Source organism: Piliocolobus tephrosceles, chromosome 9 (assembly GCF_002776525.5).
Source record: "Piliocolobus tephrosceles isolate RC106 chromosome 9, ASM277652v3, whole genome shotgun sequence".
Lineage (NCBI taxonomy): Eukaryota > Metazoa > Chordata > Mammalia > Primates > Cercopithecidae > Piliocolobus > Piliocolobus tephrosceles.
In genome coordinates this window covers 38,064,922-38,082,982 of record NC_045442.1, presented here as the reverse complement: position 1 = coordinate 38,082,982, position 18,061 = coordinate 38,064,922, and the positions used below count along the sequence as shown (strand labels likewise).

The following is an 18,061-nucleotide window of genomic DNA, read 5'->3' as shown; positions in this document are numbered from 1 at the left end:
GTAATTTCCTGGTAGTTTTTGTATTTTCAGTATAGACAGGGTTTCACCATGTTGGCCAGACTTGGTCTCGAACTCCTGACCTCAAGGGATCCACCCACCCTGGCCTCCCAAAGTGCTAGGATTACAGGTGTGAGTCACCGCACCCGGCCAGAAAATACCACATTTTCTGTTGTAATACCAAAAATCACAAATTGTGGGTGCACTTGGTATAGTAAGGGCATTGTTTCATAAAACTTTTATGTCTATTTTATGTACATGTGTGTTATAAACTCGGTCATGATATAAAATATATTTTCTTACCATGGGTGATAGTCAACAAAGGTTGAAAAACATTGCTTTAATAACTGCTTTTCTCTTTTCTGTTTTGCCTCAAAACTTCTTGATATGCCACTTCTATAGAAGCTTGGAACCAAAAAAGTTAATGATGATAAAATTGATAATGATGATATAAAGAGTAATATTTACTGAATATTTACTATGTGCCAGGAACTGTGCTGTTTTACTTTAATGATCTCATTTAATCTGTACAACCCAATGAGTATTATTAATTTCTACTTTATAGAAGAGAAAACAGATTTAGAGAAGTAAAATAACTTGATTTAGACCTAGGTCTCTCTGACTCAAAGCCCATGCTTACCATATAAACTGCAGGCAATGGATCTCCTAGATAACCTAAAGAGTAGATGATTCACTTGGTGATAAACACGAATTAAATACTATAATTTTAGAAAGGTTTACAGCGCTGGTCCTATGATGCTACATTGTCCTTTAAATTCATTTATTGTTTTGGTTTCAATTGATACTGCATATTCCTTAAAACTAGTTGTTTCTTCCTAGAGACATATTTTATTTTTTAATTTAAAAGGTTTATATATAGGCATGACATATGATGTGTTTTATTAATTCTCAAATTTAAAGATCCCTTTAGAACCCTAACTAGTATAAAATTATAAGTGGCAGAATGCCATATAAACAAATGCTGTTTACCTCATGGGTTTGTTGTGAGAATTCAACACTTACAAAAAACACTGATAAAAAATACCACTAGCATCTGTCACACAGTAAATGTTCAATAAATGTTTACCTATTATAATAATCATACAAGAAGACGGTGAAGTCTATCCAGTTTTTTTTGTTGTTGTTTGTTTTTGTTTTTTGCTGTATTTTCCCTCTACTTTAATGTTTGTCCTTGGGAATGGTCCAAAAATTTTGCTACTTCACTTTTTATAGAAAGAGGAATTTAAAGTGTTTCTACAGTTATATATTTACAATGAAAAATCATTCAGATAGTTCAGTTCACAATTCAACTGACCATCTAGCAGCTTGAGTTCAAGGTTTATAAACACAGATGCCTACCAGCCTAAGCAGATAACCTGAAAGAGAAGTGGGATGGTGAAGGGTGGGGTGGCTTAGGTTGTATGAATGCAGAACAGAGGAGAGCACTCTTTCTAAAAGTGGATATCACGATTTGGCAACTGAAGATTTTATGCCATGCAGGAATGTAATAGGGTTTATACTGTCAGATTTCCAATTGAAGCCAGAAATCAACTGAAGAATTTGGGCAAATTCTTGATTCTTGAATGTTGGCATAAATTTAAATAATAAAATGCTTTGTGGGCCAAACAAAACAAGTCTATAGACTAAATGCAGCATACAGACTGGCAGTTTGCCACTCAGCTTTAGTTTTATGCCATCACTTAGATATTCTAAACTGACCAACACAGCCTAGGTAAGAATATTATAAACTACAAACTTTCAAAGGGTGTCCAGTGGAGTAGGGAGAAGCATCCCAGAAGATATACATTCTGCAAGTGTAACTCCTCCTCTTTTTTTCACACTAGCTTTCTTTGGATAAGCTATTGCTATTCTGAGAAAAAAATTTCACAAGAGGCTGGGCATGGTGGCTCATGCCTGTAATCCCAGCACTTTGGGAGGTCGAGTCGGGTGGATCACCTGAGGTCAGGAGTTCGAGACTAGCCTGGCCAACATGGTGAAACTCCATCTTTACTAAAAATACAAAAAGTTAGCTGGGCGTGGTTGCAGGTGCCTGTAGTCCCAGCTACTTGGGAGGCTGAGGCAGAAGAATCACTTGAACCCAGGAGGTGGAGGCTGAAGTGAGCCAAGATCACACCACTGCACTCCAGGATGGGAAACAAGAGTGAAACTGTCTCAGAAAAAAAAAAAATTTCACAAGACGTCGTCCTAGACACAAGCCTGTGTGGATAGAGAAGTGATTTCAAGTTAAGAACAAATAATCAGAAATGCATAAAGAAAAAGTGAGTATGTTTACCTGACTTCAGGAGAAAATTTGCATTCAAGATTGAAGAGGTAAAAAAATTTTTTTTTTTTTTTTTTTTTTTTTTTTTTTTTGAGACAGAGTCTTGCTCTGTCGCCCGGGGGGCTGGAGTGCAGCGACCGGATCTCAGCTCACTGCAAGCTCCGCCTCCTGAGTTTATGCCATTCTCCTGCCTCAGCCTCCGGAGTAGCTGGGACTACAGGCGCCCGCCACCTCGCCCGGCTAGTTTTTTGTATTTTTTAGTAGAGACGGGGTTTCACTGTGTTAGCCAGGATGGTCTCGATCTCCTGACCTCATGATCCGCCCGTCTCGGCCTCCCAAAGTGCTGGGATTACAGGCTTGAGCCACCACGCCCGGCCCAAATTTTCTTTATTATAGAAGGAAATGCTTGCATTTGATAAACTTTTATAAGTACTTATAAGATATGTTTTATTATAAGCTTATTATAAGCATTATAAGTATTTCATAACTCCTTATACTTTTATAGGAGCATAGCATCTTTCATGGGGATGAGCTGGTTAGCCCATAAAGTGAAAATTTTTACACAAAATTACTTTTGCAAATCCCTCAACTCACACTTAGTAAAGGAAAATGGTTTTGTATATACCATACCACTTAATACATTCAAACAATTAATTTTTACTTAATAATTGGAACAGATAATGTATCTTCAAATATGCATGAATGATGCACAGCTAAAATTTTAAACTCTCGCCCACTGAGGCCAGTTAGACTGAATGACTGTAGTGTGGTATTGTAGAGGGGACAAACTAACCTGAAAAGCTAACTTCTGCTAAATACTAGAAAAAGATATCAGTTGAAATACCCAGATAAAAAAAGAGGCACTGAGTGACTTCAATGCCTAAAGGAACCAGAGATGTGGAAATATACAGTGAATGGTCCTGTGGGTATCTTTCCCAACAACACAAGAACTAAAAAATATAATTGAATGTTCTCATTAATACAGTTTCTGGTAACCTGAGTGTTGACCCCATTTCTAGGCAAAGAGAAGCAACTTGCCCAACCCTGTTGTGAGGGAGACTCAAAGGTATTTTATTTCTGACCTAAATGTAGTCTCAAGTTTACTGCATTTCTGGGATGTAAGTACAGTGCAATAGGTAAGAATTTAAATCTGTTTGATTTTCATTATAAGTTACTAAATTGGTGAAGGGGTGGCCTGCCCCTCCACACCTGTGGGTGCTTCTTGCTAGGTGGAACGAGAGACTTGAGAAAAGGAAATAATACACAGAGACAAAGTATAGAGAAAGAAAAGCGGGGCCCCAGGGGACCAGTGCTGTGCTTTCAGAGGACCCACACTGGCACAGGTCTCTGAGTTCCCTCAGTATTTATTGCCAAAAAGATAAGGGAGTAAATTAGCAGTAAGATGTTCCATTTTCCCAGGATTGGGCAGGAGACAGATGTTTTTCTTTTACTGAGATTTAAAGGAATGGTACTGACCTTCAACCACAAGCAGGCTTTAAATATTTGCCTAACAAAGCACATTCCTTACAGCCCAAAATCCTTTCAACCTTAATTAGCACAGGGATGTTTTCTAGCAAGGACAAGATTGGGGGTAGAGTCACAGATTAACAGCATCTCATATACAGAGCCAAATAGAGTCTCTTAAACTTACTTCTATCTATAATAACACAGTAACAGGCTGACCTCTCTTTTCCCCACAAATTGGCATGCCACTTTATATGTGAATAATTTCACTAGGACCTAGTCATTTCTAAGTAAAATGAAAATACCGTGTTTTTAAACTTCTATAGCTAAGGCGTGGTTCAAACACCAAGGCAGATGCTAAAGCTCTCCTAAGGCACATAATAAACAATAGGTATATGTTTGCTACAGATGAAAAGTGTTCATTTAATGGGGCAGATACAATCAAGAACTGGTGACTATAAACTAGTCACAGTGGTAACTTCAATCACAATCAACAGGCTCAGGGACTCATATAACTGTGTGGCTGACAGACTGAACAATTATGAAAGGTGTTTTCTGTGGTTGAATCAATCAGAATAGTAATAATGGTGGGATTACTGAAAAAAAATTAACCTGTACTATAATCTGGGGTCAGATTTTTTTTTTTTTAAAAGGATATAAGCTGTATTCACGACAACATGTTAATTTCAGTAATCAGGCAGGGTGCATAGACTTGACAATTAATTATGTCAGCTCACTTGAAACAAACATGGGTTGCTAACATAAATTGACTCTTGGAAGGCAAAAAATGATTTGGTTAACAAATGGCTGATAAAACAATCTAGGCTTTGCAAGGCTTAGTGGTCCTTTATGAGCCATGACTTACCCGTATGGACTGGCACTGGTATAGGAATCGAACTCCTGATACATGAGCTTGCGGGTTAGACAGGAGACCTACATATGCCCACAATACCTGGATCTCCAGGGAAACTGGTATGAGACAGCAAGAAGTACAGCTGATAGCCTGCAGAAGGGTAAAGAAGCATCTGCTTGAATTGCCTGATGGTTGCCTATAGTCAATCACCATGCATTAAGCCGTTGTTTCTCAAGCATTATTCAGTAATAAGGAAGGGCAATGTAGCTTAGGGGAAAAACACAAAAGTTCACAATAAGACTATGTTATTATTCCTGATCTTTTTTTTTTTAGACAAAGTCTCACACTGTCGCCCAGCTGGAGTGCAGGGGCGCAGTCTCGGCTCACTGCAACTTCTGCCTCCTGGGTTCAAGCGATTCTCCTGCCTCAGTCTCCCGAGTAGCTGGGATTACAGGCATCCACCACTACATCTAATTTTTTTTTTTGTATTTTCAGTACAGACAAGGTTTCACCATGTTGGCCAGGCTGGTCTTGAACTCCTCACGTTGTGATTTGCCCGCCTCAGCCTTCCAAAGTGCTGGGATTCCAGGCGTGAGCCACCACGCCCGACCTTTGATCTTTTTTTTTTTTTTTGAGATGGAGTCTCGCTCTGTTGCCCAGGCTGGAGTACAGTGGTGTGATTTCAGTTCACTGCAACCTCTGCCTCCTGGATTCAAGCAATTCTCCTGCCTCAGCCTCCCCAGTAGCTGAGATGCCTGCCACTACATCTGGCTAATTTTTGTATTTTTAGTAGAGACAGGGTTTCACCATGTTGGTCAGTCTGGTCTCGAACTCCTGACCTCAAGTGATCTGCCCGCCTCAGCCTTCCAAAGTGCTGGGATTACGGGTGTGAGCCACAGCACCTGGCTTCATTGATTAATTTAGATAAGTTACTGAGTAACTGGCTTGAGCAGATCATGTGGCTAAAGTAAAGGACTTGAACACAGGAGCAGTGTAAAGTCAAAGATGATACCTAAGGGTTAGATTATGAAGTGCACCCAAGTAGTCTGTTTGGAAGCCATCAGAGAACCTCGAAAGTTTCTAGAATAGAAACATGGTATACCATAATATATGGTATACCATAATATAATGCAGTACTCCAGGAGGATTAATTGCAAGATGCAGAAAGGCATATCATTCTATATGGTTTTGATTTTTAACCAGATAATGCATTTTCACGCAAATGATTGTAAAAATATAAATTTTTATAATTACAACAGAAAGAGCACAATTTTAACCTCATGAAAGTCTATGCTGATCAAATATTCAAGAATATAAAATATTTGAAATACATGATGAGATTTTTGAACAATAGAAATCTGTAGATTACCTGCCTTCAAATTTTTTTCTAAGTAAGGAAAATACATTAGTTATTTTAAACCTAACCTGAAATAATTACATCAGGCTGGGAACAGTGGCTTATGCCTGTAATACCAGCACTTTGGGAGGCCAAAGCAGGAGGATCACTTGAGCCCAGGAGTTTGAGACCAGTCTGAACAACATAGTGAGACCTTGTCTCTACAAAAAAATCAAAAAATTATCTAGGCATGGTGGCATGTGCCCGTGGTGCCAGCTACTTGAGGGACTGAGGTGGGAGGATCGCTTGAGCCCAGAAAGTTGAGACTGCAATGAGCCATGATCATGCCACTGCACTCCAGCCTAGGTAATAGAACAAGATCCTGTCTTAAAAAAAACAAAAAACAAAAAAACACAAAAGGCCAGGCACGGTGGCCCATGCCATGCCTGTAATCTCGGCACTTTGGGAGGCCAAGGCAGGCGGATCACAAGGTCAGGAGTTCGAGATCACCCTGCCAAATATGTTGAAACCTCGTCTCTACTAAAAATACAAAAATCAGCCAGGTGTGGTGGCAGGCGCCTGGTAGTCCCAGTACTGGGGAGGCTGAGTGAGGCAGGAGAATCCCTTGAACCCAGGAGGCGGAGGTTGCAGTGAACTGAGTTCACGCAACTGCACTCCAGCCAGGGCAACAGAATGAGACTCCATCTCAAAAAAAAAAAAAGGGGCTTTGAGTGGGCATGATTTCTTATACTCTTCCTTCTATGACAAATGCATTATCTATGGAGACAAGGCTGGTTTTAAACTTACTATCCGTGATTTACAAAGGGGTAAAAATGAGTCTTCATCAGAAAATGTATTTCTCTCCTTACTGAAATGTTGCAGTGCCTGTTGAGGATCCTGGTCCACCCTCCTTTCTGGGCTGGGTCAGCATTACCAAAGATGGCAACATGCTCTGGTCTGGGCCTTCCATGAAGAGTCTGATAAATCTCCTGCTGCAAGTGGCTGCAATCTGCCTTCTTCAACCTGTAATTAAACACCATGGAGGCCGAAGTCCGACGCTAACATAATAATATACTCATATTAGTACTGTATATTAAACCAAACATTGGAAATAATATTATAAAATAGACCAGAGGGTATAATCCTTAGTAGGTATTAACGACTGCCAGAAAACTCTTAGCAATATTAACACTATTTAGAGTAAAACACTATTCTTGACTTAGCATCTTCTGAAGTCATTAAAAATATAAAAGTTACCATATCAGCATATTCCCTACATATTCCCAGTGAAATTGCAGGAAATGATGAGGAAGCAAAGAACTACCTGAGCTTGCATCCAGATATTGCATTCACTCCAAACTGTACCTCATGTCTGTTAACAGAGCAACTTCCATTACCCTGGCTCTGTAAGAGGGTCATCCAAAGTGGAAAAGTGATGATCAAGGACATCATAACAGAAAAAAAAAGGGACAGCATTGTAAAATGTATGTTCTCTTTCTCCCTTAATGCTATTTATTTTGTATTGCTATCATAATGTGCAAGTCACAAATTTGTTTTCCTCAAAAAATCACAGAGAGACAACTACGATTCCAAAAATGATTAACCATATATTAGTATATAAGTACCTCATTAAAATGAACAAAAAATTTCTCACCTTTGGCTAGTCTAACATAAGTTTGAAAGCCTTCGCTGCTTTTCTCATTAGGTTGCAACAGGCCACCCAGCTCTAAAAAGGATACTGAATAACTTACATCACCAGTCAGAGCCAAGAGTGGCTTCCCAACTATATAGCCAGGATTCCCACTTCTAGGACTGGTGATAGGAGCAGCTGTGCTCTGTTGAAAAGCCTGCAGAAAGAGTGAAGAGAAGTCAATTATGGAGGTAAGCATGCTTTCCCACCTCCCACTGCTTGGCTTCACCATATCCTTCCTTAAGGCAAGGCAATGCAGTAAGTGAGCTACACTGAACGCTCTGGCTTCTTTCCACAGTGTAGCATTTTGCTTCTTTCACTTTTCTTAACTCACTAAAATAAATCCTTCATGATCTGAATATTGAAATTCACAATATGCTGCTTTTACAAAGGATTACAACGAAGAACCTACTAAGGATCCCTTAACCCTGTTTCTCAAAAATTACTAGCAATTTAGCAATAATAACACAGCCTGGTTAAAATCTGAAGATTTTAAATATAATTTAAAAAATACATATTTTAATTAACTATAGATGTTCTGGAGATGAGTTCTGAGAGACACAGCAGTTGGCTGATCACCTGAGGGTAGAGTTGAGAAAATCTATGCTGGGTTCAAAAGGAGGAAAGAAGTAGCAGAAAGCCAAATGGCGGTGATTAAGACTGAACACTTAGATTAAGTGGGAAATGAATAAAATGCTGACTGCTCAGAAATATGAGAAAAGAGCTAGTTAAATAATTTTTGTAGGTGTTGGCTGAATTTATGATTCAAAATGACTATAAAAAAAGTTTTGATTTGAGATCGAAGTCCTGCTTTGTTAGGGGCCAGATAGAGAATTGGAGAAAATGTTGAGTAAATACTTGTAGAATAACTACACCTTGTAGTAAAACTATGGAATATTAAATGTTGAAGCCTCAATCGACAGAATGAACTAGGCCTTCATATTCTTATTCTATTTCACATGTATTAGAAAAGCAAAGGAACTATTTCTAACCCGATATTTCTTCCCCTCTAAATCCCCTATGAGAGAAGGGCCCTAACCCTGAAGTGAAGTATGAAGTGTTGCTGTAAGGAAGCGCCTGGCTCAACAGTCAGGTTGGTTTGTCCCAAACTGACAGAAACCTTCTGGATTCCAAAAGTCCCATTGGTCTCTATCTCATAGGTGACCTGAAATGCAAAAAAGAATCAATTAATAAAAAATAGTTATTGGGCCAAATATGTTTAGGACAGAAGATTTTCTGTCTTCAAGGGTGTTTTTATAACTAAATGAGGTAGACTGAAACAGTAATTTTAAAAATGCCAAACACAAATACTATGAAAGATAAAGATGATTTCATATTTTATTTGTATACGAAAAAGAAACTGGATAGAGCCCTTTAAAAGGGTTTACGGGTAGGTGAGTTTATGGTAGGAATTGAAAGGGTAGAAAACATAAGTTGATTACGGGCAGAGGAAGGCAAGTAGAAACAGGCAGAGGTGAGCATGAAACAGAAATCTGATTTACTTGGCTCTCACAATGTTTGAGAATTAATAAAGATAGTTGCTGGGGATACAACAATTGAAAGTAACCTTAAATTTCTGAGCATAGTCTTTAAGAAGATGCCTTAAGAAAATTCTTACTTTTTTAGGTTAGATTGTTTAGAGAACAGAGGAATAGAAGTTGATTAATCTACTTCAGACTTTCAGATGATACTGACTGTGTCAAGAGAAGAAAATTTTTTTGTGGTCAGTCAGTAAGAATCAGTAACAGACTGCAGGTGGACAACAGAAGAGGTGTCAGAAATAATTTTTATGTCCTGGACCTGAAATACTGGAGGATGTGGTGATGGAAATAACTGAAACATGGTAGGGAGGATAACAGGCTCAATTATTGACAAGTTTAATTTCAAAATTGTTGGGAATTGTTGAAATTCACAGTATGCTACTTTTAACAAGGATTACAACCAAGAATCTACCAATGCAACAAGTTTGCATTCCCATCATTGTTAGAGAATGCAGACGAAATTCAGTGGGGGCAGTCTGACACTTAATGGAAGATGAGGCACCTCTGGCAGTGTTGATCAACATACATCAGTCCAGAATCTGAGGTCAGTATCCCTACCTGGGAAACTACATTCTGACAAGTGTTTCCAGCCAACAGAGGAGCATTAGCCTGTGAGGTAAGTATTACAGGAACCTGGAACTAGCAATGAAAAGAAGCAAATAGTTAACTAAAATTGAAGGCGGTATTTTGTCTTGTATCTATTAATAGATATCATGCTAAGGTAAGTATTTTTCCTTCCCCTTGACTACCCTCTTTCTTCTTCCATCGCCAGCCAACAACTTAAATTCAAAAGTCTTTCTAAACCAGCACTTCTTAAAACTTATTTCTCAGAACACTAGTTCTATTAAATATAAAACAAGCGTTCCATAGTCAAATAATTGTTAGAAATACTATATTCAGTATTCCCCTTAGAGATTAATAAGGCCCTTTAGCAAATTAAAGACTCCAGGTGGGGTGAGATGGCTCACGCCTGTAATCCCAATACTTTGGGAAGCCAAGTCAGGAGAATTGTTTGAGGCCAGCAGTTCAAGACCAGTCTGGACAACATAGCGAGATCCCCATCTCTACAAAATAGTAAAACATTAGCCGGGCATGGTGGCACATGTCTATAGTCCCAGCTACTTGGGAGGCTGAGGTAGAAGGATTAGCTGAGCCCAGGAGGTTTAGGCTGCAGTGAACTGTGACCGTGCCACTGCACTTCAGCCTGGGTGACAGAGCAAGACCCTGTCTCTAAAAAAAATTAAGAAGCCCACCCTAAATATAGTTTATTTAACCCAATGTTTACAAACCTATCTAACACCTTATGGATCCTGGTTTCATATGAGGCTATTAATTGTATAGAATGCACTTGCAAAAGCACCGTTTCAGATCCCTACTTAATTGTTTGCTATATCACGCTTACATTTATCTTTCAACAGTACAACTTAGACTAAAATTGCCTCAGATGGAGAGGAGCCAAATATTCTTTTTCCTTTTTCCTGGTACAACAGCATCATACCTCCATATTCTGTGGATCAGTCATGCCTCTTGGAACCTAGGAGAACAGCAGGGACATGAGTGTGCATCTACCTTACCAAAAATCACCAGGAGCTTATGGTTTCATACTACTAACAACAGACTTTGGCTTTTTTAGCAGGAGGGGAGAAGTCAATATATTAGAATGATTTACTTCCTCTATTCCACCTGAGTCTTCTTTACACTAAAATGCCAGGAAGTGGAGCCAGACAGGAGGGTGATAGACTGTGAAGCCTGTCTACTCTGACAGAGCTCTACTGAATAGCAAAAGCAAGACGTTTGGTGAAATAGGTGTTTTCCCCCTTCCACCCTTGCAAGCCGATCCCATTAGTGAGAAGGGTGATGATCTCTTATCCTGGATATATATCCCCAGTTATTGCATTTGTCTTCAGATATGGTTTCCAGGCCCTCTGTCTTTTACATGGCTCCTGGGGATTCTGACTTCTAGTTCAATGCTCTTTCCACAACCCACAACAGTGAGAAGCATGTTCACTTCAACTTCATAGTAGTGACAGTGTAGGGAGAGAAAGGACACCTACCTTTAAGACTGTGAAGTTATAGTAAGAGGCAGCATTAAGGGCTGAATCCAAGGTACAGCTACTAGCCAGGTTCTTGAAAAAACGAGTGCAAGTTGTGCTTTTACTCTCTAGGAAACCTTAAACACAAATAGTTAACAGAGTGGTACATGAGAAAGCCTGTTTTAAATTGAATGAAAAGGTTGGACTTTTGCTCTGGATTCACCTGCAGGATTGCTTTCAGCACAGAGTCCCCCAGCTCCAACTCCTGCAGGTTGTCTCAGCAAGCTTATTACAGACCACTTGGGGAAGTAAGTAAGAATGGGGTCCCCAGCCTGAATAAAATATAAAAGAAAATTTGTTCATAGTGAGACTGAACTAGACTACAACAGAAAAGAAAGAGTAGAAACAAGGTTAACTCAAGGGCATGATTACGTGGACACTACTGCCTTCCAAAGAGCTGACAATGGTTTAGCTAGCTGCAGCGTAGTGCTGCAAAGATACCTTGTCAGCTGTCTGCTATGAGAGTAAAAACCAAACCAAACAATCCCATCCCCTTCCCCAGGCTCACCCTGTAGAAAGATGGTGGTGATTGAGTTTGGAATGTTGAAGTGAATGATTCACCTCCAAACTCTGCAGCCAGGGCCTGGAAGTTGGTTGCATTGACCTTTTGAAGCTTCTGGAAATAGTTTAATTTTGCTAAAATGTTTTTTAAAAGAAAAGGGAAGTTTAGATAAAAGAAAAACATGCCAAGTAACTAATTTTAAAAAATATTTTAATTGAAGCATAATATACAGGGTGTAAATCTTAAGTGCAAACTCAAAGAATTTTTACAAATTTATATACTTGTATTACCACTACCTAGATCAAGTTACAGAATATTTCCCCAGAAGGCTCCCAATCAATACTCCATCTCCAGAAATAACAATTCTGATTTCCATCACTTCTTAATTTATTCACAATCTACTAACTGAATTATTGTTTTAATATGAAGATCTGAGATAAGAATATGGTCAATGAATGCCAGTCAGTTTTAAGTCACTGATGGCCAAGAATGTGTATAATCAGCAATTTGTGATGAAAATAGGAAGCTCAGCCAGGCGTGGTGGCTCAGGCCTGTAATCCCAGCACTTAGGGAGGCCGAGGCGGATGAATCACCTGAGGTCAGAAGTTTGAGACCAGCCTGGCCAACATGGTGAAACCCATCTCTACTAAAAATACAAAAAATTAGCCAGGCATGGTGGCAGGCACCTGTAATCAGAAGAATCGCTTGAACCTGGGAGGCAGAGGTTGCAGTGAGCCGAGGTCACACCACTGCACTCTAGCCTGGGCAATAAGAGCGAAACTCCATCTCAAAAAAAAAAGAAAAGAAAATAGGAAGCTTGATAATGCTCATGTCTGCCCCATATCAAATGAGCCTCTAACAGAATCGCACTATTTGCATAGGAACATGGAACAATTAGAGACAATTATGACAATTATTTGATCTGTCCTTCCCAAATCTTCCTGTTTCCTCTAAACTTCAACTGACCCGTCCTAACAATGTTTCTATCTCTCAAGTTCATAGATTTGTTGCATTTTATTCCTTATGCCTTATAATTCCTCCACTCAAGATTTTAGATACTTAAAAAGGGTATTTTCTGGAACAATTCTATAATTTCTATGATAGCAACGTATAAATCTATCCAAACTCCTGCAGTCTTCTCTTTATGGCACTTTAGAACCAGTAGAGAGATGTAGGAAAAGGGCTGTGATGCTGTCCCCTGCCCAGAGGATGGCAGGTGATTGACAACACTCTGCTTTACTACTCAGGTGCTAAATTGAAAAAAGAACACAGGGAAACGTGCCTCTTGCCAGTTTCATTCTTCATATAATTAATGGTCATTTGTACAGAGTAAAAGAGGTTACAATACTTGCATCATTGAAACCAAATGAGGATTCCATGTTAAATGAACCTGACCTTTATGCTCTGTGATAATGGATAACATCTTAATTATCTGACTTTTCAGCTTCTGAAAAGTCAGCATGAATGCAGCTCTCAATTCTGGGGCCTTTCAGACTACTCACTCTCCACGCATCTCCTAGATCCTTCTTATTCAAAGTGGGGTGCACACATTAGTAGCTCCAGGATTACCTGGGAGCGTCTCAGAAATGCGGACTCTCAGGCCACTCCCCAGACCTGAATCAAAATCTTCATGTTAACAAGATCTCCAGGTAATGTGTATGCATATTAGAATCTGAAAAGCATTGCTCTGAAACAGGTGATGCTGATGCTGCTGGTCTATGGGCCGCTTTCCATCTCTGATCTGAAATCTTCAAAGCCTAACGCTTCCAAGAGCTATTTTAACATTTCCTTCGGAACTCATACCCTGAAAACCACATGGAAGAGATATTTGCCTCATGTAAAATGCAGTTATTTGTATCTTTATAAATGAAATAAAAATTAAGCTAAGAAAGAAGGTGAACTAAGATGGCAAAATATCTATTTAGCTATTTTTTCATGGCTTAAATGAATAAGAGAAAGTTAACATTTTATCTCTCACTTCGGTGCAAAGATATTGGCAGTAGTGATGGTAAATATAGGCTAAGTAGAATTTTTGCCTAAAATTTCTACCATCATAGATATTACATCTAAAAGAGCTTAAAGGTATTTAGATTTCTATTACAATTTCAGATGTCAAAGGAAGCCTACAGACCATCTAACCTAATCCCATGAGGAAATTTCGATCCTCAGAGGTAAAAGAGTAGCAAAAAGCCAGAGGGCCAGCTTGCAGAGCCGAGAGTAGACTGCAGACTCCTATTCCTGGTGTTTTTTCCCCACTCCAGCATGCTGCACAGACTTTGACTAAAAACATAATTTACTGATGATCATTATCAGTAGATACTTTTAAAAATTTTTTATTTTATTTTATTTTGGAGACAGGATCTCACTCTGTTGCCCTGGCTGCAGTACAGTAGCATGATCACAGCTCACTGCAGCCTCAAACTCCTGGGCTCAGGCAATCCTCCCACCTCAGCCTTCAAAGTAGCTGGCACTACAGGCATGCGCCACCACACCCAGCTAATTTTACTATGTTTTGTAAAGACTGGGTCTCGCTATGTTGCCAGGATTGGTCTCGAACTCCTGGGCTCATGCAATCCTCCTGCCCTGGCCTCCCAAAGTGCTGGGATTACAGGACGAGCCACCTGGCCTGGCTGTACCAATAGATACTAAGCAGCATAGGGAAACAAAGATATGGTTCATCCTTTCATGGTGTTGACAATTTACCTGGAAAGATATGATGTTTACATAAACTAATAACAATATAAGAAATCCTATAGGTTCTAAGAGGGTGACTCAAACAAAATGCTTTAGAACTTCTGAGGATGCAGGCCGGGCGCGGTGGCTCAAGCCTGTAATCCCAGCACTTTGGGAGGCCGAGACGGGCGGATCATGAGGTCAGGAGATCGAGACCATCCCGGCTAACACGGTGAAACCCCGTCTCTACTAAAAAATACAAAAAAACTAGCCAGACGAGGTGGTGGGCGCCTGTAGTCCCAGCTACTCGGGAGGCTGAGGCAGGAGAATGGCGTAAACCCGGGAGGCAGAGCTTACAGTGAGCTGAGATCCGGCCACCGCACTCCAGCCTGGGCGACAGAGCGAGACTCCGTCTCAGAAAAAAAAAAAAAAAAAATCAAAACTAGAACTTCTGAGGATGGCTTACTTCCAATAGATGAGCAAGAAAACACTCATGGAAAATACAGGTATTTCAAAATGCAGAGAGAAAAAGGAACTATAGAGTCAGAAAGAAAAGCAAATACAAACTTGGGAAAAATACAGGGCATATCTTGAGGACAATGAGCAGATGAGTTCGGCCAAAGCAGAGGGTCAAGTAGAGAGTAATGCTAAAAGAGCCAGGAACACTAAGTTGGATCAAATAGGAGATTTGACTGGCCAGCTAAGAAGTTGGATGTTATTTTACGGGTAGTGGGAAGTAATGGAGGTTTCTGAGTAAGGAAGCAACATAATGCAATATTATAGAAAGATTAATCTAGTGAAGTGATTCTCCATAGCTGTGTATACTATGTGTATATGCTATGTGTATATATGTGAGGAAGGTGGGCAAATAATCAGAACCAAAGGGAAACTTTTGTCTTTTTCAGACTAAACATGAATGTACACCCAAGCCTCATTCAGGGAAAAGTTCATTGATGTAATGAACCATAATTACTACTGGAAGTGGCCATATTCCTCCCTCAGGTGGTGTTGGTTAAAGAAAGTTCAGATCCACTGATCCCGAAGGAGTGTGCAGGATGGTGTGGGAGGCAGGAGTGGGGATCAAAAGCAGGGAGCCCCAGGTAGGTGCCATTGCAATAACCCTGGAGCACGATCATAAGGCTGGATTTAAAAGGCAGTAAAATGTTTGGAAAAGAAGAGACAACATCACCTTTTTTTGAGACAGACTCTCGCTCTATCATTCAGGCTGGAGTGCAGCGGTGCAATCTCAGCTCAATGCAACCTCCACCTGCCTCCCAGGCTCACGTGATTCTCCTGCCTCAGCCTCCCAAGTAGCTGAGATTACAGGTGCCCACTACCATGCCTGGATAATTTTTTGTATTTTTAGTAGAGACAGGGTTTCACCATGTTGGTCAGGCTGGTCTCAAACTCCTGACCTCAAGTGATCTGCCCACCTCGGCCTCCCAAAGTGCTGAGATTACAGGTGTGAGCCACTGCGCCAGGCCACAACCTTATCTTAAAATGAAGTATTCACCTTGTTCCCTTTACCCTATTACGATCTAAATAACCACAAGGCTTCTGATAACTGCTTTCAAATTCAAGGCCCCCCAAACCAAAAATTGGTTGTTTTCTGAGACAAATATAGTTTTGCAAATCTTATTAACAGTCAGATGAAATCAGGATGAGGTGACTTCCAGGATGCAAGAGACATTTAAATCCATTTTGTGCAGGAACATTATTTTGCTTCATAGACATTTTAAAAAGATAGATCAGTTTAATATCTTTAGAAATGTTATAGCCATCACCAGCAAATTTCTAAGTCCACTCACCATCCCCAAAAATAATCTCAAATCTTTATTGTACTCTACAGTTGTAGAGCACTTTCGTATACAAAGCCAATGATATTATTTCTCACTATGTAGTTGAAGAAACGGGCCTAGAAATGCTAAGGGATTTGCCCAAGTCTGTATAGCTGGTAAGGAAATGGCAGGACTGAGATCTTAATCCAGTGCTCCTCCTACACTGTTGCCTCATGACATGAAAATAAGGTTGGCATAGACTCATTTGTCAAAGACATTCATTCAAACATTATTTGGTGCTTACTACGTGTTAGGCACTGGGGATTCAGTTAGTACCCTCATGGAGATTGTAGTAAGTGGGGGATATAGTCTATCTGTGATTACCTGAGTTAAGAGGAATGATTAAAACGATTGAAATTAAAGCTATTTATGAGTTTTCTGATCCGCAGCCAGTAGAACATAAAAAGTTGCAAATGTGACTGGTTCGCAGTGGCTCACACCTGTAATCCCAGCACTTTGGGAGGTTGAGGCGGGCGGATCATGAGGTCAAGAGATCAAGACCATCCTGGCCAACACTGCGAAACTCTGTCTCTACTAAAAATACAAAATTTAGCTGGTCATGGTGGCACGTGCCTGTAGTTCCAGCTACTCGGGAGGCTGAGGCAGGAGAATCACTTGAACCCCAGAGGTGGAGGTTGCAGTGAGCTCAGATCATGCCACTGCACTCCAGCCTGGTGACAGAGGGAGGCTCGGTCTCAAAAAAAAAAAGAAAAAGAAAAAGAAAAAAATGCAAATGTATTCAGTAATAAGAGAGAAAAGGCAGAAAGAAGGGTAGAGATTCAAAGGACAAAAGAAAAAAAGTTTAAAAAAGAAAGAAATGGAAAAAAAGGCCAGAATAAAAGCCAATTCTCAGTAAATGTTAGACCAAGCTTGCCCAACCTGCGACCCACCAGCCGCATGCAGCCCAGGACGGCTCTGAACGCAGCCCAACAACACAAATTCGTAAACTTTCTTAAAACACTGAGTTTTTTTGCTGGTTTTTTTTTTTTTTTTTTTTTTTAAACTCATCAGCTATTGTTAGTGTATTTTATGTGTGACCCAAGAAGATTCTTCCAATGTGGCCCAGGGAAGACAAATGATAACACTCCTGTGTTAGCAAATGAGAACAGCCAACATGTTTTACTCACAGTTGTTCACATGTACACAAAACTGCCTGATTCCATTAGAATCCATGAAAACTCTTGAGGGAAATGGGGAATTACTCCTGAAGATAAGAGAGTTGTCTACACAAACCCAGCTTGAAGACCTGTGAGGAAAGAGGAAGGAGAAGATATATTTAGAAGGGGCGGGTGCCCCTTCTAAAAGAGTGCCCTGGCAATATCGGCCAGATGCCAAAGAGAGGACTCCTTGGACACCTATAGGACTACACGAAGGTCTTATTCTACTGGCCAGCCCTGCTCTAGAGAATCAGGAAAGGCAGTTTCTAGGAAAAACCAAAGGAATGTCCTAGGAGTGGAAGTAGGGGCAGGAGGCACAAAGCCTAACTCTTCTTACATCCAAATGTTATCCATTGTAGGCTCCAATCCCTTTAGGATTCAATCTGAGCAACGAAGCTCACCTTACGCTGCCAGGAAGGCAGAAGGAGAAAACTGTCCTCGGATGGAGAAGATAGCAGTCCCTGTCGCAGCAGCAATTTATATCGCAGGCGCCAGGAGTCAAGTCACAGACACAGATCGGTAAGACTATGAAAGGACAACACAGACTGAGTAGGATGAGGATCCCCAAACTCTCCCAGGTGCTCATCCTCCTTCCGACAGCCCCACTCCTGCTTTGTGGCAGTTCAACTTTGCTCA

General features: G+C 40.2%; 1 protein-coding gene across 1 annotated transcript in view; it reads right to left on the bottom strand.

Annotated features, from left to right (window-relative positions):
• Positions 1-18,061, bottom strand: part of TCTN3 (tectonic family member 3) — a 31,580-nt gene that overhangs the window by 13,126 nt on the left and 393 nt on the right. Inside the window, exons 2-13 of the mRNA XM_023206244.1 lie at positions 17,827-17,950; positions 17,396-17,514; positions 11,764-11,891; positions 11,419-11,527; positions 11,217-11,332; positions 10,661-10,696; positions 9,721-9,801; positions 8,661-8,786; positions 7,671-7,778; positions 7,256-7,350; positions 6,801-6,954; positions 4,608-4,745 (exon numbers count right to left, since the gene is read on the bottom strand). Coding sequence (XP_023062012.1) covers positions 4,608-4,745; positions 6,801-6,954; positions 7,256-7,350; positions 7,671-7,778; positions 8,661-8,786; positions 9,721-9,801; positions 10,661-10,696; positions 11,217-11,332; positions 11,419-11,527; positions 11,764-11,891; positions 17,396-17,514; positions 17,827-17,950 — 1,334 coding nt within the window. The remainder of the gene's footprint in view (positions 1-4,607; positions 4,746-6,800; positions 6,955-7,255; positions 7,351-7,670; positions 7,779-8,660; positions 8,787-9,720; positions 9,802-10,660; positions 10,697-11,216; positions 11,333-11,418; positions 11,528-11,763; positions 11,892-17,395; positions 17,515-17,826; positions 17,951-18,061) is intronic.